At 38.5% G+C, this 18,790-nt stretch overlaps 1 protein-coding gene across 4 annotated transcripts in view; it reads left to right on the top strand.

Annotated features, from left to right (window-relative positions):
* MICU1 (mitochondrial calcium uptake 1) overlaps window positions 1–18,790 on the top strand; it is a 247,151-nt gene that overhangs the window by 79,188 nt on the left and 149,173 nt on the right. The window contains exons 3-6 of one of the 4 annotated variants that reach the window (XM_036264791.1): window positions 4,581–4,755; window positions 10,698–10,860; window positions 16,504–16,547; window positions 17,385–17,546. In XM_036264791.1, coding sequence (XP_036120684.1) covers window positions 4,581–4,755; window positions 10,698–10,860; window positions 16,504–16,547; window positions 17,385–17,546 — 544 coding nt within the window. Of the gene's footprint in view, window positions 1–4,580; window positions 4,756–10,697; window positions 10,861–16,503; window positions 16,548–16,655; window positions 16,741–17,384; window positions 17,547–18,790 lie in introns of those variants that run through there. The other 3 variants (XM_036264788.1, XM_036264790.1, XM_036264789.1) reach the window with 3 other exon arrangements.

The following is an 18,790-nucleotide window of genomic DNA, read 5'->3' as shown; positions in this document are numbered from 1 at the left end:
TCCTGGTCAAGGGCATGTTCCTGGGTGGCAGGTTTGATCCCCAGCCCTGTGTTTCTCACATCGATATTTGTGTTTTTTTTTTCTCTTTCTCTCTCCCCCCCCTTCCACTCTATCCAAAAAAAAAAAAAGAAAGAAATCAGTGGAAAATTATTCTCCAGTAAGGATTAACAAAAACAAAAAGAAATACTCACATTTGTAGTTTTTTTTTGGTACGTGCCCCTAGCAGAAACTGAACCCGGGACTCTGGTCCGCAGGCCGACACTCCAACTGCTGAGCCAAACCGGCCAGGGCTGAGATTTTTGAGCCCCAAAATATCCAAAACAAAATTTCCATCAATAGATGAATGGATAAAGAAGAAGTGGTGCCTATATACAAGAGAACATGATTGAGCTATGAGGAAAAAAATGAAAGAACTCTTGCCATCTGCAACAACATGGATGGACCTAGAGGGTATTGTGCTGAGTGAAGTGGATCATACAGAGAAAGACAAATGCCAGATAATTTTACTTGTCTGTGTAATCTAAAGAATAAAATAAATGAACAAGTAGAATAGAAACAGACTTACAGATACCGAGTACATTTTGACAGTTTCTTGATGGGAAGGGACTTGATGGGATGGGTGAAAGAGGTGGAAGGATAAAGTACAAATTGACAGTTACAGGCTAGTCACAGGGATGTAAAGTACAACATAGGCAATATAGTCAGTAATATTGTAATAACTATGTGTGGTGTCAGACGGGAATTAGATTTATTGGGGTGATCACTTTATAAGTTACATAAATGTCTAATCACTGGGTTATACACCTGAAACTAATATATAATATTGTACATTAACTGTAATTGAAAAATAAAAAATTATTTTTTTTAAAAAGAGAGAGAAAGAGCCCTGGCCAGTTTGGCTCAGCAGTTAGGGTATCAGCCTTCAGACCAAAGAGACCCAGGTTCGATTCCAGCCAAGAGCAGGTACCTCGGTTGTGGTTCGTCCCAGCCCTGGTTGCGGTTGTGCAGGTAACAACCAGTCGATGTGTCTCTCACATCGATGTTTCTCTCTCTCTCTCTCTCTCTCCCCCCCTCCCTCTCCCTCCCCCTCACCCCCTCCCTCATACTCTGTCTGAAGATAAATGTAAAAATATCCTTGGGTGAGGATTAAAAGAAAAACAGAGAAAGAAATGATCATGGGAGCAGAGACTTTAAAAGTAATGAGGCTGCCTGGCAGGCGTGGCTCAGTGGATTGAACATCTTCCCATGGACTGAGAGGTCTCAGTTCAATTCCCGGTCAGGGCACATGCCTGGGTTGTGGGCTCAATCCCAAGGGGGGTGCGTGCAGGAGGCAGCCGATCAATGTTTCTCTCTCACATTGATGTTTATTTCTCTTCCTTCTTCTCTCTCTCAAAAAAAAATCAATAAAAAACATATTAAGCCCTGACTGGTTTGCTCTGAGCAGTGGTTAGAGCATCGGCCTGCAATCTAGAGAGACTCGGGTTCAGTTCCTGCTAAGGGCACGTACCTCGGTGGCAGTTTGTCCCCGGCCCTGGTTGGGTCATGCAGGAGGCAGCACTCGATGTGTCCCTTTCACATCGACGTTTCTCTCTCTCTCTCTTCCTCTCTCTCCCTCCCACTCTATCTGAACAAAAAATGGAAAAATGTCCTCGGGTGAGGATTAAAAAAAACAACAACATATTTTTAAAAAAGTAATTAGGCTGTAGGCCAGAAAATAATTTTAATACCAAGTAGAAAAGACTAATTCACTTTGTCATTTTTCTGCTCTTACTGTACAGACTTCTACCTATGACTGAGAAGTGGCAGGTGCTGGCTGTGTTCTAGAGTGGCTGTTCATATGGGAGAGAGTCCCTTATATTGGTAGCTTGCTCCCAGATCTGGAGGAATGTCAGTGTCCTTTAGTTCTGGAAGTAGATGTGAAACAATAAAATAATTTATATGTGGTTTAAAAAAAGAAGGTACTAGCCCTGGCCGGTTTAGCTCAGCGGTTAACAGGTTAGAGCGTCGGCCCTTAGTCCAGAGAGACCAAGATTCAGTTCCCGCTAAGGGCACATACCTCGGTTGCAGTTTGTCCCTGGCTTTGGTTGGGGTTGTGTGGGTAACAGCCAATTGATGTGTCTCTTTCACATCAGTGTTTCTCTCTCCCTCCCTCTCTTCCTCTCTCTCCCTCCCTCCCTCCCTCCCTTTCCTTCCATTCTATCTGAAGATAAATAGCAAAAAAAAAAAGTCCTCGGGTGAGGATAAAAAAAAAGAAGGTACTACATAATTGTTAATTTTAAAATTTTCAAACTTAAAAATTCATAAATTTCAGTTACAAAAGAGCAATATGTTTGATCTAAAAAATGTCTAATACAGTACAGAGGCAAAGAATAAAAATCTTTTTCATCCCCAATCTATTGTCCTTTACAAAAAATAAATATTATATATTTAGTGTGTGTAATGATAGATAGTTTTGAAATATATAGGTGATTAACAAAGTATACAATTCGGAATGTTTACTGGCAAATAACAATGAAGAAAAAAATGGAAAAGTGTCCTCGAGTGAGGATAAAAAAGAAAAAAGAAGGAATTTAGGAAAACCTGAAGCAGGATCCAAGACAGGCCAATCCTATGGTTAAGCAACTGGCAACAGCTTGGGTGGGCCTGTAAGCTGGGTGGGGCGGGGCCTCAGGGTATTACCAGCGCGGGGCTACCAGTGTGAACCAGGTTGCTGGAGTCCCAGATATAGCAGCTGTCTGCTGCCCCAGGGAAGGGCTCACCAAAGGAACAAAGGCCTCTGACAGCACGTTTGTCCTGGAGAAAGCCCCCTCTCCAGCCCTCACTCCAGTGCCAAACAGCTCAGTTCTTCTCTGTATGTCTCTGGTGCCCCTCGAGCTGCCTCCCCTCCAAGCTTAGAGGGAGTGAATTGGATAAGTCCGTGCACGGGCCCTCTAAGGAGCTGCCTGGGGCTCCAGCTGCATCAGCCTCCCTGAGCCTCAGTTCCTGCTGGTTTTTCCAGCCATAAGTTATGGGGACTTCTCTTCCTGGCACTGGAACCCTGAGCAGGGCGTCTGGTGTGGAACAGGGACCCCTCAGTCCTCAGGGAGGACCTTCCCAGCCGAGGTGTCCTCCTGATTTTTATCCGCCACACTTGGGTGTGGGACCAGCCCGTCGCGCCTCCACCCCTCCTACCAGTCTCGATGTGGCTGCAGCTTTAATTCCATAGTTGTAGGACTTCCATTCAGCTTGATGTCAGGCGGTTTTGAATGATGGTTGTTCTGTAGTTTAGTTGTAACTTTTTTTTTTTTATCCTCACCTGAGGACATTTTTCTATTTTTTGTTCAGGTAGAGTGGGAGGGGGAGAGAGGAAGAGAGAGAGAAACATCGATGTGAAAGGGACACATCGAGTGGCTGCCACCCACGACCAACCAGGGCCGGGGACAAACTGCAACCGAGGTACATGCCCTTAGCGGGAACCGAACCCGGGTCTCTCGGGACTGCAGGCCGACGCTCTAACCGCTGAGCCAAACCAGCCAGGGCTAGTTGTAATTTTGATGCGGTTGTGGGAGAACGTGATACCGCCTTTACCTACACCGCCATCTTGACCGGAGATTGTTGCTTTTAATATTCTCTCTTTATCTTTAACCTTTTGCATTTTGATGATTTGTCTTGGTGTGGACCTCTTTGGGTTCATCTTGTTTGGAACTCTCTCTGCTTCCTGGACTTGTATGTCTGTTTCCTTCACCAAATTAGGGAAGTTTTTTGTCATTATTGTTTCAATAGGTTTTCAATTTCTTGCCCTCTCTCTTCTCCTTTTGACACTCCCATGATGTGAATGTTGGCACGCTTGAAGTTGTTCCAGAGGCTCCTTATACTATCCTCATTTTTTTGGATTGTTTTTCTTTTTGCTGTTCTGATTGGGTGTTTTTTGCTTCTTTATATTCCAAATGGATAGTTTGCTTCTTGGCTTGACCTACTCTACTATTGATTCCCTGTAAATTATTATTTATTTCAGTTAATGCATCCTTCATTTCTGACTGGTCCTTTATTATGCTCTTGAGGTCCTCACTAAGTTCCTTGACATTCTCACTAAATTAATTGAGCATCCTTTTAAGCAGTGTTTTGAACTCTGCATCTGTTAGATTGCTTATCTCTGTTTTGTTTAGTTCTTTTCCTGGTGCTTTCTTTTTTTTTCATTTGGGACATGTTTCTTTGTCTCCTCATTTTTACTGCCTCTCCGTGTTTATTATTATGTAATAGGTAGAGTTGCTATGTCTCCTAGGCTTCCGAGAGTGGCCTGTTATAATAGGTGTCCTGTAGGGTCGGTCCAGTGGCACAGCCTTCCTGGTCACCCAGCTGGGCCCTCAAGGTGCACTCCTAGAGTGGACTATAAACCCTTCTGTTGTAATTGAGTCTTGATTGCCGCTTTCAATGAGATTTCTGGATCATATGGTAGTTCTATTTTTAATTTTTTGAGGAATCTCTTCATATAGAACTTTTTACAACTTTTATTGATGCTGCTAAACTGTCTCTGAAAATATTTATATGGTTACTATGATGGACCTTCATGATTAATACCGATTTTTTATTTTTATATCTAGAACTCTTGCAGAATCTCCACCATCTGTAAACAACATAAAGAGTGAACCTGGTGATAAAGGGAAGAATAAAAATGAAGGGGAAGTTTTTAACCATGAAAAAAAGGCTGAAGATATTTGTCCTGAGACTTATGTAGAAGAGAAAAAGAAGAAACGTTCTGGATTCAGAGACAGAAAAGTATGGAGCACATTTTATAAATTAATCAGAAGTATAGTTAATCTAGAATTAGAATAACGTGGTTGAGTCTCTTTCGTGATGTATTTTAGATGGTTCATATTCACTTTGAAGTTATTCACCTCTGCTATTTTCCATCATGTTCTAAGGCAAACATACTCTTGGAATGTGAAGTTAATGGGGTTAGGAAAAGTACCTAAGATTGGTAATCAGGATTAGCATGTTTTAGCTTCAGTTCAGCTGCCTAAGGGTGATTCTTGCTTTCTGGATCTTTCTGATGTTGAACACTTTCATATATGTTCATTATGTCTGTGTGGTAATACAGATTTATGATGCCAGGTTGTAAAGGCAGAATAAAATCTCTTGGAAAATATACAAATATTTCCAGAAAAATCAACTAATTTTGAGGACAGCATAAACTTCAAATGACGTCAGCATTCTATATCTTTAATACAACTTGCTGTTATATAGCTCTACCTTAGAAAAGTTTCAGTTTTATTATAACAATGCCTATGATACTGGGCATTTGAATTCAACAGACATGAGTGATGAAAAGTCAAAAGGGTGAATATATTAGATATTTTGTTTCTTAACAATAAACTTCAGGGAATTGCCTTTACTTGCTAAAATATAGTTAATCAATGCAAGAAGATAATTTGAGTTATTTCTGTGTTGTGTGTGTTTGTAGTATATATTTACAAGAAGAGTTTCTTTGAGAAATTTGTATTTTTCTGGTTGTCTATTTGGATGAAGTTATTAAATAACTCTTGTCATTTCCTAAGTTCATTTCTTATTGAGGTGAATTTGAACAAAACTTATGTATCACAAGTTAATTGTCAACTATCCCAGTGTTTCCACTACGATACATTTATTTAAATATTTTGCCATGAGTGAATTCAAAGAAAGTTCAAATTTATCCTGCTCCAGCAGTTTCATTTAGAGTTAAACTTTTACAAAGTAGAGCTAAAATTACCCAAATGAACATTTTGTTTGTTTGTTTGTTAATCCTCACCCGAAGATATTTTTTCCTTTGATTTTTAGAGAGAGTGGAAGGGAGGGAGGGAAGGGGAGAAGGAGAGAGAAAAATCGATGTGACAGAGACACATCACTTGGTGTCCTCCTACACACACCCCGACCAGGTCCAGGGATTGAACCTGCAAACCAGATTCATGCCCTTGACATGGAATTGAACCCAAGACCCTTTGGTGCATGGGCCAATGCTCTAACAATGAGCACACTGGCTAGGGCAAAATTTATTTTTGAACCTTCCATTTTCTACTCCCACTTTCTGCTCAGCAGATGACCATATCTCATACGTCAGAAAAAAGTGAAAATTATTAATGTAATTTGTAACTCACGTGGCTATAAACTTTTCTCGTCTATGTTTGAAAAAATTCTTATTTCCTTCACTAAAGTCTCAGTGGAAGAACTGTTTTTCCTGTTCCAGCATGTCTATTCCACATGTTATTCTGTCTCACCAAGAACCTGTGTCAACACTTATTCTATCTTTATGCTGTTTTTTTCAGTTACCCTTTGTCTGTTTTTCTTTTACATAGTCTACATAGGCATGTTAAAGGTTCTTCTATCTTTAATTAAATAATAAACCGTTTATGATCAGTTTTTTCTAGCTACTGTCCCATTTCCTTGTAATACCAGACTGCTCCAGTTTCTACATGCTGTTTTTGACACTCTCAGTTTTCTTTTAAAATTTTTCCTTTTTTCCTTTGTATTCTCTTGATTTTCATGGAATACTTCAAATATCCAAGAAAAAATTAAAACTACTAAAATGAACATGCATTTACCCACACTTGTTTTTTGTCAAGTTTTAACATTCTCCTATATTTGCTTCAGGGTTTGTTTTTTTTTAATTCTCACCTTAGGATATGTTATTATATTTATTTTTATTATTTATTTGTTTGTTTAATCCTTATTTGAGGATATGTTTTTATTGATTTGAGAGAGAGAGAGGAAGGGAGAAACATTGATGTGAGAGAGAAATATCAATTGATTGCCTTCTGCATGCACCCTGACTGAGAATCGAACCTGCAACCTAAGTATATGCCCTGACTGGTGTATGGATGACACTGTAGCCAAATAAGCCACCTGGCCAGGGCTTCAGTTTTTTTTTGTTTTGTTTTTAAGAAGAAATGAAGTGAATATAAAAATACATTGCTGTATACATTCTTCGGTCTCATTTTTCTCAATTCTACTTCAGAGGTAAACCCAGTGTCCCAAATTTACTATTTATTCCTTTGCATGTCCTGGTTGTTTTGTGTGCTTTGTTTAATTTTAATTTTTTAAAATTCACAGATACAAAGAGTTAGGATAGTCATATTACTTAGTTCTTAGATACAGTTTTTGTTAGTTTGTGCATGCTTCTCTCTTTTGTCTTTTATCATTTTGTTTTATTTTTAATTTTAAAAAATTTTATTGTTTCTTGTGAAATCTCAGTTCTCAAAATTTCTCACACATTGCATCAGTTTTGCTTCACTGTCATTTCTTTCTTTTGGAACTCGACTTGGATTTAAAAGAACTTGTCCTGTATATCTTTTAACTGCTCTTGTTTTCCCACTCACCCAGGGTCTCTCGTTTCTTTTTCTTTAACTCTTTTTTTATTGTGATAAAATACATATAACATAAAGTTTATCATCTTAACCATTTTTTTTTCCTTTATTGATTTTTAGAGAGAGAGGAAAGGAGAGGGAGAGAGAGATAGAAACATCGATGAGAGAGAACATTGATTGGCCGCCTCCTGCATGCCCTTCACTGGGGATTGGGCCCACAACCTGGGCATGTACCCTGGCTGGGAATCGAACTGGTGACCTCTTAGTGCATGGGTCGACGCTCAACCAGTGAGCCACACCAGCCGGGCATCTTAACCATTTTTAAATGTACAGTTCAGTGGTATTAAATACATAGTAATGTACACCGTCTCCATAACAGTTTTCATATTATAAAACTGAAAACCTATACCTATTAAATAATAACTCCCTACTACCTCTTTTCCCCAGCCCCTGGCAACCACTATTTTACTTTCTGTTGCTATGATTTTGAATACTAAAAGAATGTCATACAGCCCTGGCCAGGTTGGCTTAGTGGTAGAGTTGGATTCTGAGGCTTAATCAGACTCAGATTTGATCTTTGCGGCAAGACTACAGGCAGTGCTGTATTCTTTTATCAGGAAGCATCTTATGTCGGCTTGCTTTTCTTTTTGTGATCTTAACAGCTATTGATGTTCAATGGCTAGATCTGTTCATTTATTGAGGTTGCAAAATAGTGATGATCTAATTTTATCCTGTCTTTTATATTTATTAATTGGACTACTTTGTAAAGAGACACTTTTCCTCATGTACTTATTTGGTTGCAACTACTACTTGGCTACTATTTGGTGCATATAGGAAATATAATGCCTGGATTGTGATCTGATTAAAGTCCAGAAGTTTTATTGAAGACAGCTGTCTTAATATCATGATGTTCAAGAATGTTTTAAATAAGTGATTGAATGTAAATATTGTAATTCCCTTATTACATTTTTTTCTCCAGGCTAAACATGACAAAGTCCTTCAACATTTTTTGATACATCTTAGTTTCCAAGCCTTTGTTATCTTAGATGCTGTATTCTGAACTCTTTATGTAATACTTTGTTAGTGTTCCTTTTAACATGACACTTAAAAGGAGGCAGCTCAGCCTGGCAGGTGTGGCTCAGTGGTTGAGCATCAACCCATGCACTAGGAAGTCGCTGGTTCGATTCCTGGTCAGGGCACGTGCCCAGGTTGTGGGCCCAATCCCCAGGGTGGGTCATGCAGGAGGCGGCCAGTCGATGTTCTCTCTCATCAATGTTTCTATCTCTTTCTACCTCTCCTTTCCTCTCTCTCTAAAAGTCAATAAAGAAAAAAAGAAAATTTTTTAAATAAAAGGAGGCAGCTCAATATCAACTGATTTGGAATGATCTCCAAGATACATTGCTAAGTGTTAAAAAAGCAAAATATATACCATATAGTGTGTCTACATGAAACTCTACCAATGTGGGAATGCAAAAAGTGTATTACTTTCCATGACCTATTGTTTCAAACTAAAACTAATTAATAATATTAAGCCACATAAATTAGTGACTCTTGTATAAACCAAGGAATCTGATTTTTGTCTGAAAATCATTGACTTTTAAGTTATCTTTCTACTTTTCTTTTGTATATGATTGAATCAACTATTACTAGTTCACAAAGTCATCTTTAGCAGTAGCTATGGCTTATACCCTAAATGTTGCAAACTGATTAATTTTTGTTATTCAGAACAAGCACATAGAAGGCCTAAAGAAAGTCATTTATTCTGTAGCCAGTTGACCCAGCAGATTGTTGTAGTATAATATAAATGCCTTTGATTTAAGACTTTTGGCTAAGTCTCAAGGCTGCTAAGGGGTTGTAAAGCTCTTAGTGTGTTTGTCACCTGCCAAATCTTTTGATAACATCTCTGAAATCAGTATTCAGATTTTAATGAAAATTAGCATTAGAAAGATTCTTGTCATGTATAGTTACAAATTAGCAATCCTTTCTCAGTTGCTGAAAGCACATCTGCAAAGGAGTTAAATGGCTGCTGTCAGTGACCTCAAAGGGTGACCAGCTAGCCAGAACTGACCGTTACAGTACTATCTGTATTAATATGGCAAATTAAAAACATTAACAGTGTTTTTCTTTTTAATTATCACCCGAGGACATTTTTGCATTTATCTTCAGATAGAGCTGGAGGGAAAGATGGGGAAGAGAGAAAGAGAGAGAAACATCGATGTGAGAGAGACATATCGACTGGCTGCCACCCACATGACCCCAGTCAGGGCCGGGGACAAATTGCAACTGAAGTACATGCCCTTAGGGGGAACCGAACCTGGGACTCTCTGGTCCATGGGCCGATGCTCTAACCGCGGAGCTAAACTGGCCAGGGCAACAGTGTTTTTCTTAATATAATGTATTGCTTTATAGACATTGAACTGACGAGATTTTAGATTGTTTTGACACATTTTCTAATCAGTTATTTATAAGATAGTATTTATTATTGACTGTCTCAACATATAAAATTCAGGTATGAGAGAAATCTCTTCACCAAAGTACTGTGTATTTAGTATTTTGATGGAAAAGATTTCTCTTCATACCTGAATTTGTAAATGAATACTATGCAGAAGATACAGTATTTTGTATGTTCCATGCACAGAATGGGGTCTTGGATCCCAGGTAAGGAAATGGGCTTTCATATTAACATTCTACTCTTTTAGTTAAATGTATGCCTTATTTGATTTGGTTCCTATTCAGATATTTGCTTGTGCTCTTTCCAACTCTACTTTTTTCTAAATGTGCTGTAAATAGAGGATCTCTGACAATTTGCTTAATTTTATAGAAAAAGTAGAAGTCTTATTGTTTGAGACCTGTTAATAATTGAGTTTCCATGGTATGTAATTTTATTTTTTTAATGCCATAATTTTATGTACTTTGTATTTGTAAGACTATTGGCTATTCAAACCCAGGAAGTCCCAAGTCTGTTTTGTTTTAAGATTCAGGAAATCGCATAGAAATAAAAACTGTAAAATCAATTCTTTTTTAAAGACTTGGTATTTAAGAACCCTTAGGCTACTATAAACATGGCATTATACCCTGTTACTGAGATGTTTTGAATTCTTGCATGGCATTTTTTCAATTTTGCTTTCAGTGATTTTTTAAAAAGTAAGAAAGTCCTTTAAAAAAATTTATAAACAATAGTTACACAAGCATTGCCTCAAATGGAATGTGAAAGGTATATTGGAAGAAAGTTCAAAAGTTTTTGAAATTCAAGTTTATCTCTAATATAAAAAAAACCTAGTTATAGAAAAAAGTGATATAATCAAATTTCCCCAGAAAATAAAATACAAACTGTGAAAATGAGAACTGCTTAATAATAACACTCGGGATTTCTAATTTTAGGTAATGGAGTATGAGAATAGGATTAGAGCATATTCTACACCAGACAAAATCTTCCGGTATTTTGCGACCTTGAAAGTAATCAGTGAGCATGGTGAATCTGAAGTATTTATGACTCCACAAGATTTTGTGCGATCTATAACACCCAATGAAAAACAACCAGAACGTAAGTTGCTAAGGTGAAAAATAAGATTGTGATATTTCTTTTGTTGTATACTACTTTATTTCTTTCTATGTATTGCCTAAACTTTATAGGTCCACCCAATAATTACATTCACTGTGTAGCTGCTATATGTCAGGCATTATGTCAGGTTTTTAGAGTACAAAAGAGGAGCCTACCATCTAATATGTTAGTCCTCAACCAGGTTAAAGGCTTAAGGAGAGTGTACACTCGGCTGAGATTCATTGCTTGCAATGAGAGTGTTCCTGAAGGCAGTACATTACATATGTGACTGCCATCAAGTTACTCTTTGTTTGTTTGTTTGTTTATTTATTTTGCAATCCTCACCCGAGGATATTTTTCCATTTACCTTCAGATAGAGTGGGAGGTGGGGAGAGAGAGAGAAAGAGAAATATCGATATGAGAGAAACACATCGACTGGTTGCCTCCCACATGATCCCGACCAGGGCTGGAGTCCTAACCACAACCCAGATACATGCCCTTGACTGGAATGGAACCTGTGACTCTTTGGTCCACAGGCTGACGCTAACTGCTGAACCAAACCGGCCAGGGCATCAAGTTACTCTTTAGTGAAGGAGGCAGAGACAGTAATAGGTAATTTCAGGAATGTGAGGATTTGTTAAAGAATGATGGTGCTGTGGCAGTATGAAGAAGGGGTACTTAGATAAATCTGAAAGCTGGGAGAATGGTTTCTAGAGAATGCATCTAAGTTTGGCTAAAAGCCTATATAGGCGTAGCACTAAGTTCACAAAGATAAAGTCATCCATTTTAAATATGCTCAAAGAATAGTGGAAAGGATATCTCATATAGAGGAAACAGCCTGAACAAACAAAGTATGATGAAAGAAAATAAATGGCTTAATTTTTTTTTTCCCAATCCTCATCCAAGTACATTTTTCCATTTATCTTCAGATAAAGTGGGAGGAAGAGAGAAGGAGAGAGAACGAGAAACGTCGACATGAGAAGGACACATTGACTGGTTGCCTCCCACAAAGCCCCCGACCAGGGCTGGGAATGAACTGCAACCTAGGTAAATGCCCTTGGCTGGAATCGAACCCATGAATCATTGGTCCATGGGCTAACGCTCTAACCACTGAGCAAAACCAGCCAGGGCAATATTTTAAGTTAAATGTAACAATTTACAAATGTATATGGGAGATATGGTAGGGAAAATGACAGAATAGAGAGCTCTAAGAATTAATCCTCCACTTAAGCAACCATTAAGCTGCCAAAAATGGACAGAAGCAACTTTTTTTGGACCCCTGGAATCTAATAAAATACTTACAGTAACTGGGAGTGCTTAATGAAGAAAAGAAGCTGCTAAATTTGGTAAGAAAGTGTTGTGGCCTTTTGCTTACCTGCTATGATGCCCTATTTCCCAGTTCAGCTGCCATGGCAGCGTACATTCCTAATGTGGCTTATAGTTAATGAGGTGTTCAGTGGGGTAATACAGACTTTGTTCTAAAAAAAATTGTGGTTGTGCATTTTTACTTGTCTAGTAGCTCTCTGAGGGACCAGCACAAAGGCTTGCCCTTTTCTTTCACTCACCTCAAGCTAGAGTGGCTTCCCAGGTGTCATCTACTGAAAAAATTTAAGACATATACTACCCGTAGCTCCCAGGTTAAAAGAGGGTGGATGGGACAAGCAGCAGACAGACTGAAAAGCCTAGAAAGGAGGATACTGAGGAGGAAGACGTTTCAGGGGATAGAGCTTTGAAGGGCTACTGAATATACAGGGGAATCCAGAATGCAGTGTGCATTCTCAGTGCCAGATACATGCTTGGAAAAGACCTGAGTGAGCCTGTACCTCTTCCTGATCTTTGGGCTCCATGCAAGGAGATGAAAGTTAAGTCAGAGTTGAAGATCTAGCTAAACATCAAAGGAGAGCTCCAGCTCAGAGCCAGTCAGCATATAGTAGGAGAGTTAGGGGGGCTTTTTGTTTTGTGTTTTAATTCTTTTTGGCTGCAACATTTAGGGAAATCTCTATCGGATCACTTGCGAACTGCCTAGATAATAGAAAAGAAACTTTAGTGATGACACACAACAAGGAATACAATCTTTACAAAAATAATTTGGAAAAATCACTAAACAAAGTGATGACTGTAGTCCTCAACAGGTTACAACACCAAACTCTGGGAAGCAGGAGAATTTTATTTCTTTAATTACAACATTGCAATATTCAAAATGTCCAATTTTAAATTTAAAATTACATGGCGTTCCAATAATCGGGAATGTATGACTCATTACCAGGAAAGAAAAATTAACAGAAACCATTCATGAGACAGCCTACCTAAGTATTGCACTTACTTTACAAAGATTTTAAATCAATCATCTTAGATATGCTCAAACAGCAAGAGAAAACCATAGACAAAGAACTATAGGAAACAAGGAGACAGTGTATTACTAAAAAGAGAATATCCATAAAGAAATAGAAATTCTATAAAGGAACTAAATAGAAATTCTTCCTCTAAAAAGTTTAGTAGTTGAAATAAAAAATTCCCTAGAAGAGTTCAGCATCAGTTTTGAGCAGGCAGATCAAAGACTCAGTGAACTTGAAGATATATCAATTGATATTATTGAGTATGAGGACTAAAAAACAAAAAGTATGAATAAAAATGACCAGAGCCTAAGATACTTGTGGAACACCATCAAGTGTAACAACATATGCGTAATGGGAGTCCCAGAAGGAGAACATTTCCAGATGATCAAAAGCTGAGGAAGATTGTTAATAATAGACCTTCCCTACAGGAAATACCAAATAGAGTCCTTTAGGCTGAAATGAAAGGATATTAGACTAACTCAAAGCTATACAAAGAAATTAAAGATATGGTTCTGGTCAAGACGGCAGATTAAGCAAACACTGTGCTCACCTCATCTCACGACTACATCAAAATTACAACTGAAGCCCTGGCCAGTTTGGCTCAGCGGTTAGAGCGTCGGCCTGCGGTCCGGAGAGACCCGGGTTCGGTTCCCGCTAAGGGCACGTACTTCGGTTGCAGTTTGTCCCCGGCCCTGGTTGGTCGTGCGGGTGGCAGCCACTCGATGTGTCCCTTCACGTCGATGTTTCTCTCTCTCTCTCCTTCCTCTCTCTCCCTCCCACTCTATCTGTACAAAAAAATGGAAAATATCCTCAGGTGAGGATAAAAAAAAAAATTACAACTGAAATACAAAATAACCATCATTGAGAACCACCTGAAATCGAACAGAATTCCTATGACTAAGGATATACAGTAGACACCACATCAAGACAGGTAGGAGGGACGGAAACACAGAATGGGCTGATCCCACACCCACATGTGGTGGGTAAAAATCAGGAGCGATATCTTGGTTGCAGAGTACCTCCCTGAGGAGCAAGGGGTCCCAGCCCCACACCAGGCTCCTCACCCAAAGATCAAGTGCCAGAAAGAGATGTCTCCATAACTTCTGGCTGTGAAAACCAGTAGATGTTGTGGCTGAGTGAAATTAAGGACTTCTGAAGTCCCAGGCATTCCTTTTGAAGTGCTCATACACAGACTTACTCACTGACAACCTTAATTCCTCTCAGCTCCAATGCTGGGGCAATGGTTGGAAAGGTGCCAGGAATATATGGGGAGGAACTAAAATGTATGACTTCAGGGCAAGGACTAGATGGGCATCTTCACAAATGACACACCCACAGGCTAGATATAGCAGGCATGAGAGCCCTGCTAAAGCAAATTCTGCCCCATCAGGTCAGCCCCTGCACACTGCTCCTCCATTGTAGTCATGGCTAGACCTGACAACCAATCAGCCTGAGGGTCAGTCCTTCCAATTGATATGCTCAGCAGTCAAGGCTCAACTGCAACAGGAGGGTACACACAACTCACACAAGAGACACACCTGAAGCACCTGTCTCAAGTAACCAGGGAGATTATGCCACTGGTCCCATAGGAAACCTATTACATAAGGCCACTCTACCAAGACCAGGAGATATAGCAGCTCTCCCTAATACACAGAAACAAACACAGGGAGGCAGCCAAAATGGGGAGACAAAGAAACATGTCCCAAATGAAATAACAGAACAAAACTCAAGAAAAATAAATAAAATAGAGATAAGCAGATGCATAGTTCAAAATACTGGTTATAAGAATGCTCAGTGATCTCAGCAAGAACATCAAAGAGAAGAAACATAAAAATAGAGATAGAAAACATAAAAAAGAACTAGTCAGAAATGAAGAATACAATGACCAAAGTTGTAGCTTTGATCCCTGGTTAGGGCACATACAAGAATCAACCAATGAATGCACAAATGGGTGGAACAATGAGCCTCTTTCTCTCTCTTTCTTTCTCTCTCCCCTCCACCCCCACCCCCGTCTCTAAAATCAAAACATATTTTTAAAAAATTTTTAAAAGAGAAAGTAAAAAAGTTTAAACAAAATAGATTAGATGAAGCAGAGGATCAAATCAGTGATTTGGAATATAAGGAAGCAGAAAACACCCAATCAGAACAGCAAAAAGAAAATATAACCCAAAAACAAGGAGGATAGTTTAAGGGGCCTCTGGGACAACATCAAGCATTCTAACGTTCACATCGTATTGGTACCAGAAAGAGAAGAGAACAAGGAATTGAAAACTTATTTGAAGAAATAATTGCAGAGAACTTTCCTGATCTAGCAAAGGAAAGAGACATAGAAACCCACGAAGCTCAGAGAGCCCCAACAATATGAATTCAAAGAGGCCCACACCACAACACATCATAATTAAAATGTTAAAGGTTAAAGACAAAGAGAGGATTTTAAAAGTATCAAGAGAAAAGCAATTACCTACAAGGGAGCTCCCATAAGACAGTCAGCTGATTTCTCAACAAATATTTACAGGCCAGTAGGATTGGCACAAAATATTCAAAGTGATGAGAACCAAGGGCCTGCAACTAAGATTACTCTACCCAGCAAAGTTGTCATTAGAATCAAAGAACAGAGAAAGAGCCTCCCAGACAAGAAAAAAACTAAAAGAGTTCATTACCACCAAACCAGTATTACAAAAAATGTCAAAAGGGTCTTCTTTAAGAAGAAAAAAGATAAATAGAAGATCAAAAATATGAAAATAAAATGGGAATAACCACATATCTATCAGCAATTACTTTCAATGTAAATGGATCAAATGTTAGAGTGTCGGCCCACGCACTGAAGTTTTGTTCCTGGCCCTGGTTGGAATGTGTGCAGGAGGCAACCAATTAATGTCTCCCTCACTTCGATGTTTCTCTCTCTCTCTCTCTCTCTCTCTCTCTCTCCCTCTCTCTCTCTCTCTCTCTCTCTTAAAATCAATGGAAAAAATCCTCGGGTGATGTAGTGAAAAGAGCACCACCCCAACAAGAGTCTAGGATTCTAGTTTGGCTCTGCTGTTGAATAGGTTTGTGTATGAACTTTTTACCCTCTTCATCCTCTCAGAGCCTCACTTCTCTGTATGTAAAGTAAAACATTGATATCTTTTAGCACTTGCACTTTGAGTCTGAAAGTGGGACAAAACTTTTGTTCTTGTGACCTTGGAATAGTGTTGTAGCTAAGCCATCTAGTACATTTAATTCAATGATTGGAAACAAAACTGAGAGCTGTCATTTCATGTTTTATTTGAGTTATAGTCAGTGACTAAATTTTTTTTTCCCTCTTTTACAGACTTGGGCCTGGATCAATATATAATAAAACGCTTTGATGGAAAGGTGAGCAAACTATGACATGTATATATCCTGTTTACTAAAAAGATTTTAAAGTTCCTCTAGAATTATTTGTGAGAGATTTCTGAATATATGCTTATCTTATCAAAAAAGTATGTTGCTTAGGTTGAGAGAGGCCTGTAAGTGCTTACAGATGAAAGAGTCAAGCAGAAGTTTCTTCAGTATTTATCCATACAAGGTAACACCCGTGGATTGTCTGCTGTTTATATTAAGGACTAATTCCATGTATGTTGACATTAGAGTTTTAATTCAAAAGCCACAAAAGTTAACAAGCCCCCCAATATTGCATTTGTTTTATTTTTTATTTATTTATTTTTATCCTCACCCGAGAACATTTTTCCATTTTTTTTGTTCAGATAGAGTGGGAGGGAGAGAGAGAGAGAAACGTCGACGTGAAAGGGACATATAGAGTGGCTGCCACCCGCACAACCAACCAGGGCCAAAGACAAACTGCAACCGAGGTACGCGCCCTTAGCGGGAACTGAACCCAGGTCTCTCTGGACCGCAGGCCAACGCTCCAACCACTGAGCCAAACTGGCCAGGGCTTCATTTGTTTTAAAAACACCTATCTGATTTAACCTTTCTCAAACTGTGATAGTATATAGCAGTAATCTTAACTGGAAAATTAGGGAAGTCCTTACCAGTGCTTTTATAATAATTATGAAGACCATCCCAAATTTATATTTGTTTGCATTATACTTACTTTCAATTCTTTATCTATGCCTGAATAAATCATATAATAAATCATTCTTAAGTATGGAAAATGAAACTTTCCATTTTATTATCTCAAAGCAGTTAGTTAAACATGTTTTTCCCTTTCAGGCTGAATTCTCCAAAAAGAGAAAGAATATATTACACAGGGTCAGAAAGAAAAGTAAATGGTCAATTTTAAAGAGGAAGAAGAAAGAAGAAAGAGCCAGAAATGGTTCTACAAAACCTAAAGAGAAGGAGATCAGAAGGAAAATCATGAAGTGGCTGAAAAAGGCAGGATCACAAAAGAGGGTAGAGGTCAGGGTTAGTAGAAATTGATCTTGCAGGAATGTATCCATCCTGCATCAGTATGTAAGCTCCATATACTGGTAATGTGAAGATATAAGTGCTAAGATCTTTTGTGCAAGTGAGAGTAATGAGTGGCTATCTTAACAGTTAAAAAAATCTCAGCCAAGGCTTCCAGCCTAAAAATTGCCTTTCCTATTCAGGTGACACAGTGCCTCCATCTGTGAGTATCCTCTTTTTAAAGTCCTATAATTTAAAAGAAACACTGATCCAAAAGAAGCCATTGAACTTGATGTTAGGAGACCTAGGTTCAGAGCCTTGGCTCTGCTTTGGGACAGCCACATCTTTCCTCTGATCCTTGGTGTCTCTACTTTATGACAAAGTACTATATCCATGTTAGGGCTTATTTGCGGATACTGATGTCAGGGTCTGATTTCAGAGTCTCTGGCAAGTTGGGCCCCTGGCTTTTCTGTTTTTGTGTCACTCAGAGTCCAACATATGTCTTGCACACAGGTGATCAGTAAACATGTGATGACTCGGGAAGAATCAACTAATCAATTGCATATTCCTTGGAGGTATGACTCACTAAGTCAGTAATATCTTATAGCAAAATCAGTTTAACAAATCACTTTTTTTGGTCACTGAAAGAATCCAGAGTAGCATGAGAATTCAGTTCTCTAATGTTGTATATATGTAAACCTGAAAATACATAAAGAAGTTGAATATGTGCAACTTGAGCAGTAAATTTACATAAGGGGAATTTCCATTTTTAGAGATCCTCAAATATAAAATCCCTAATGATAATTCATGTTTCATACATGCCATTTAATGTTTTTCTGTTTCAGCCAGTAACTATTCACTTGATGCTAAAAACTTGCAGCTTTTGGCAAGACTGATGAGCTCCCCCCTTGTTTTAATTGTATTAAATTTATGAACTCTACATTTCTTATCATTGGTGTCATTTGCATTTTTCTAATATCCACTTATCTTTATAAAATAGCAGGAGTAAAATGCAATAAAACATTCAAGTATTTGCCCACCTTGATATGGAGAATGAAATGCAGTGCTTCTCACTTAGGAAGGCAGACTTACGAGATTATAATTGCAAATGTCTGCGCCTAAAGCATAAGATTCTGAAATCAAAGTAGCAAAGGCAAGATTTAGGTATATTAATGTATAGTGTTTGAAAGTATGATTTGTATGAAAGAGAACAGAGGAATGAGAGACTCATA

This window comes from Molossus molossus, unplaced genomic scaffold (genome assembly GCF_014108415.1).
Source record: "Molossus molossus isolate mMolMol1 unplaced genomic scaffold, mMolMol1.p scaffold_m16_p_17, whole genome shotgun sequence".
Classification (NCBI taxonomy): Eukaryota; Metazoa; Chordata; class Mammalia; order Chiroptera; family Molossidae; genus Molossus; species Molossus molossus.
Note: the sequence above shows the minus strand (reverse complement) of the source record. Positions and strands in the feature narration are given on the sequence as shown.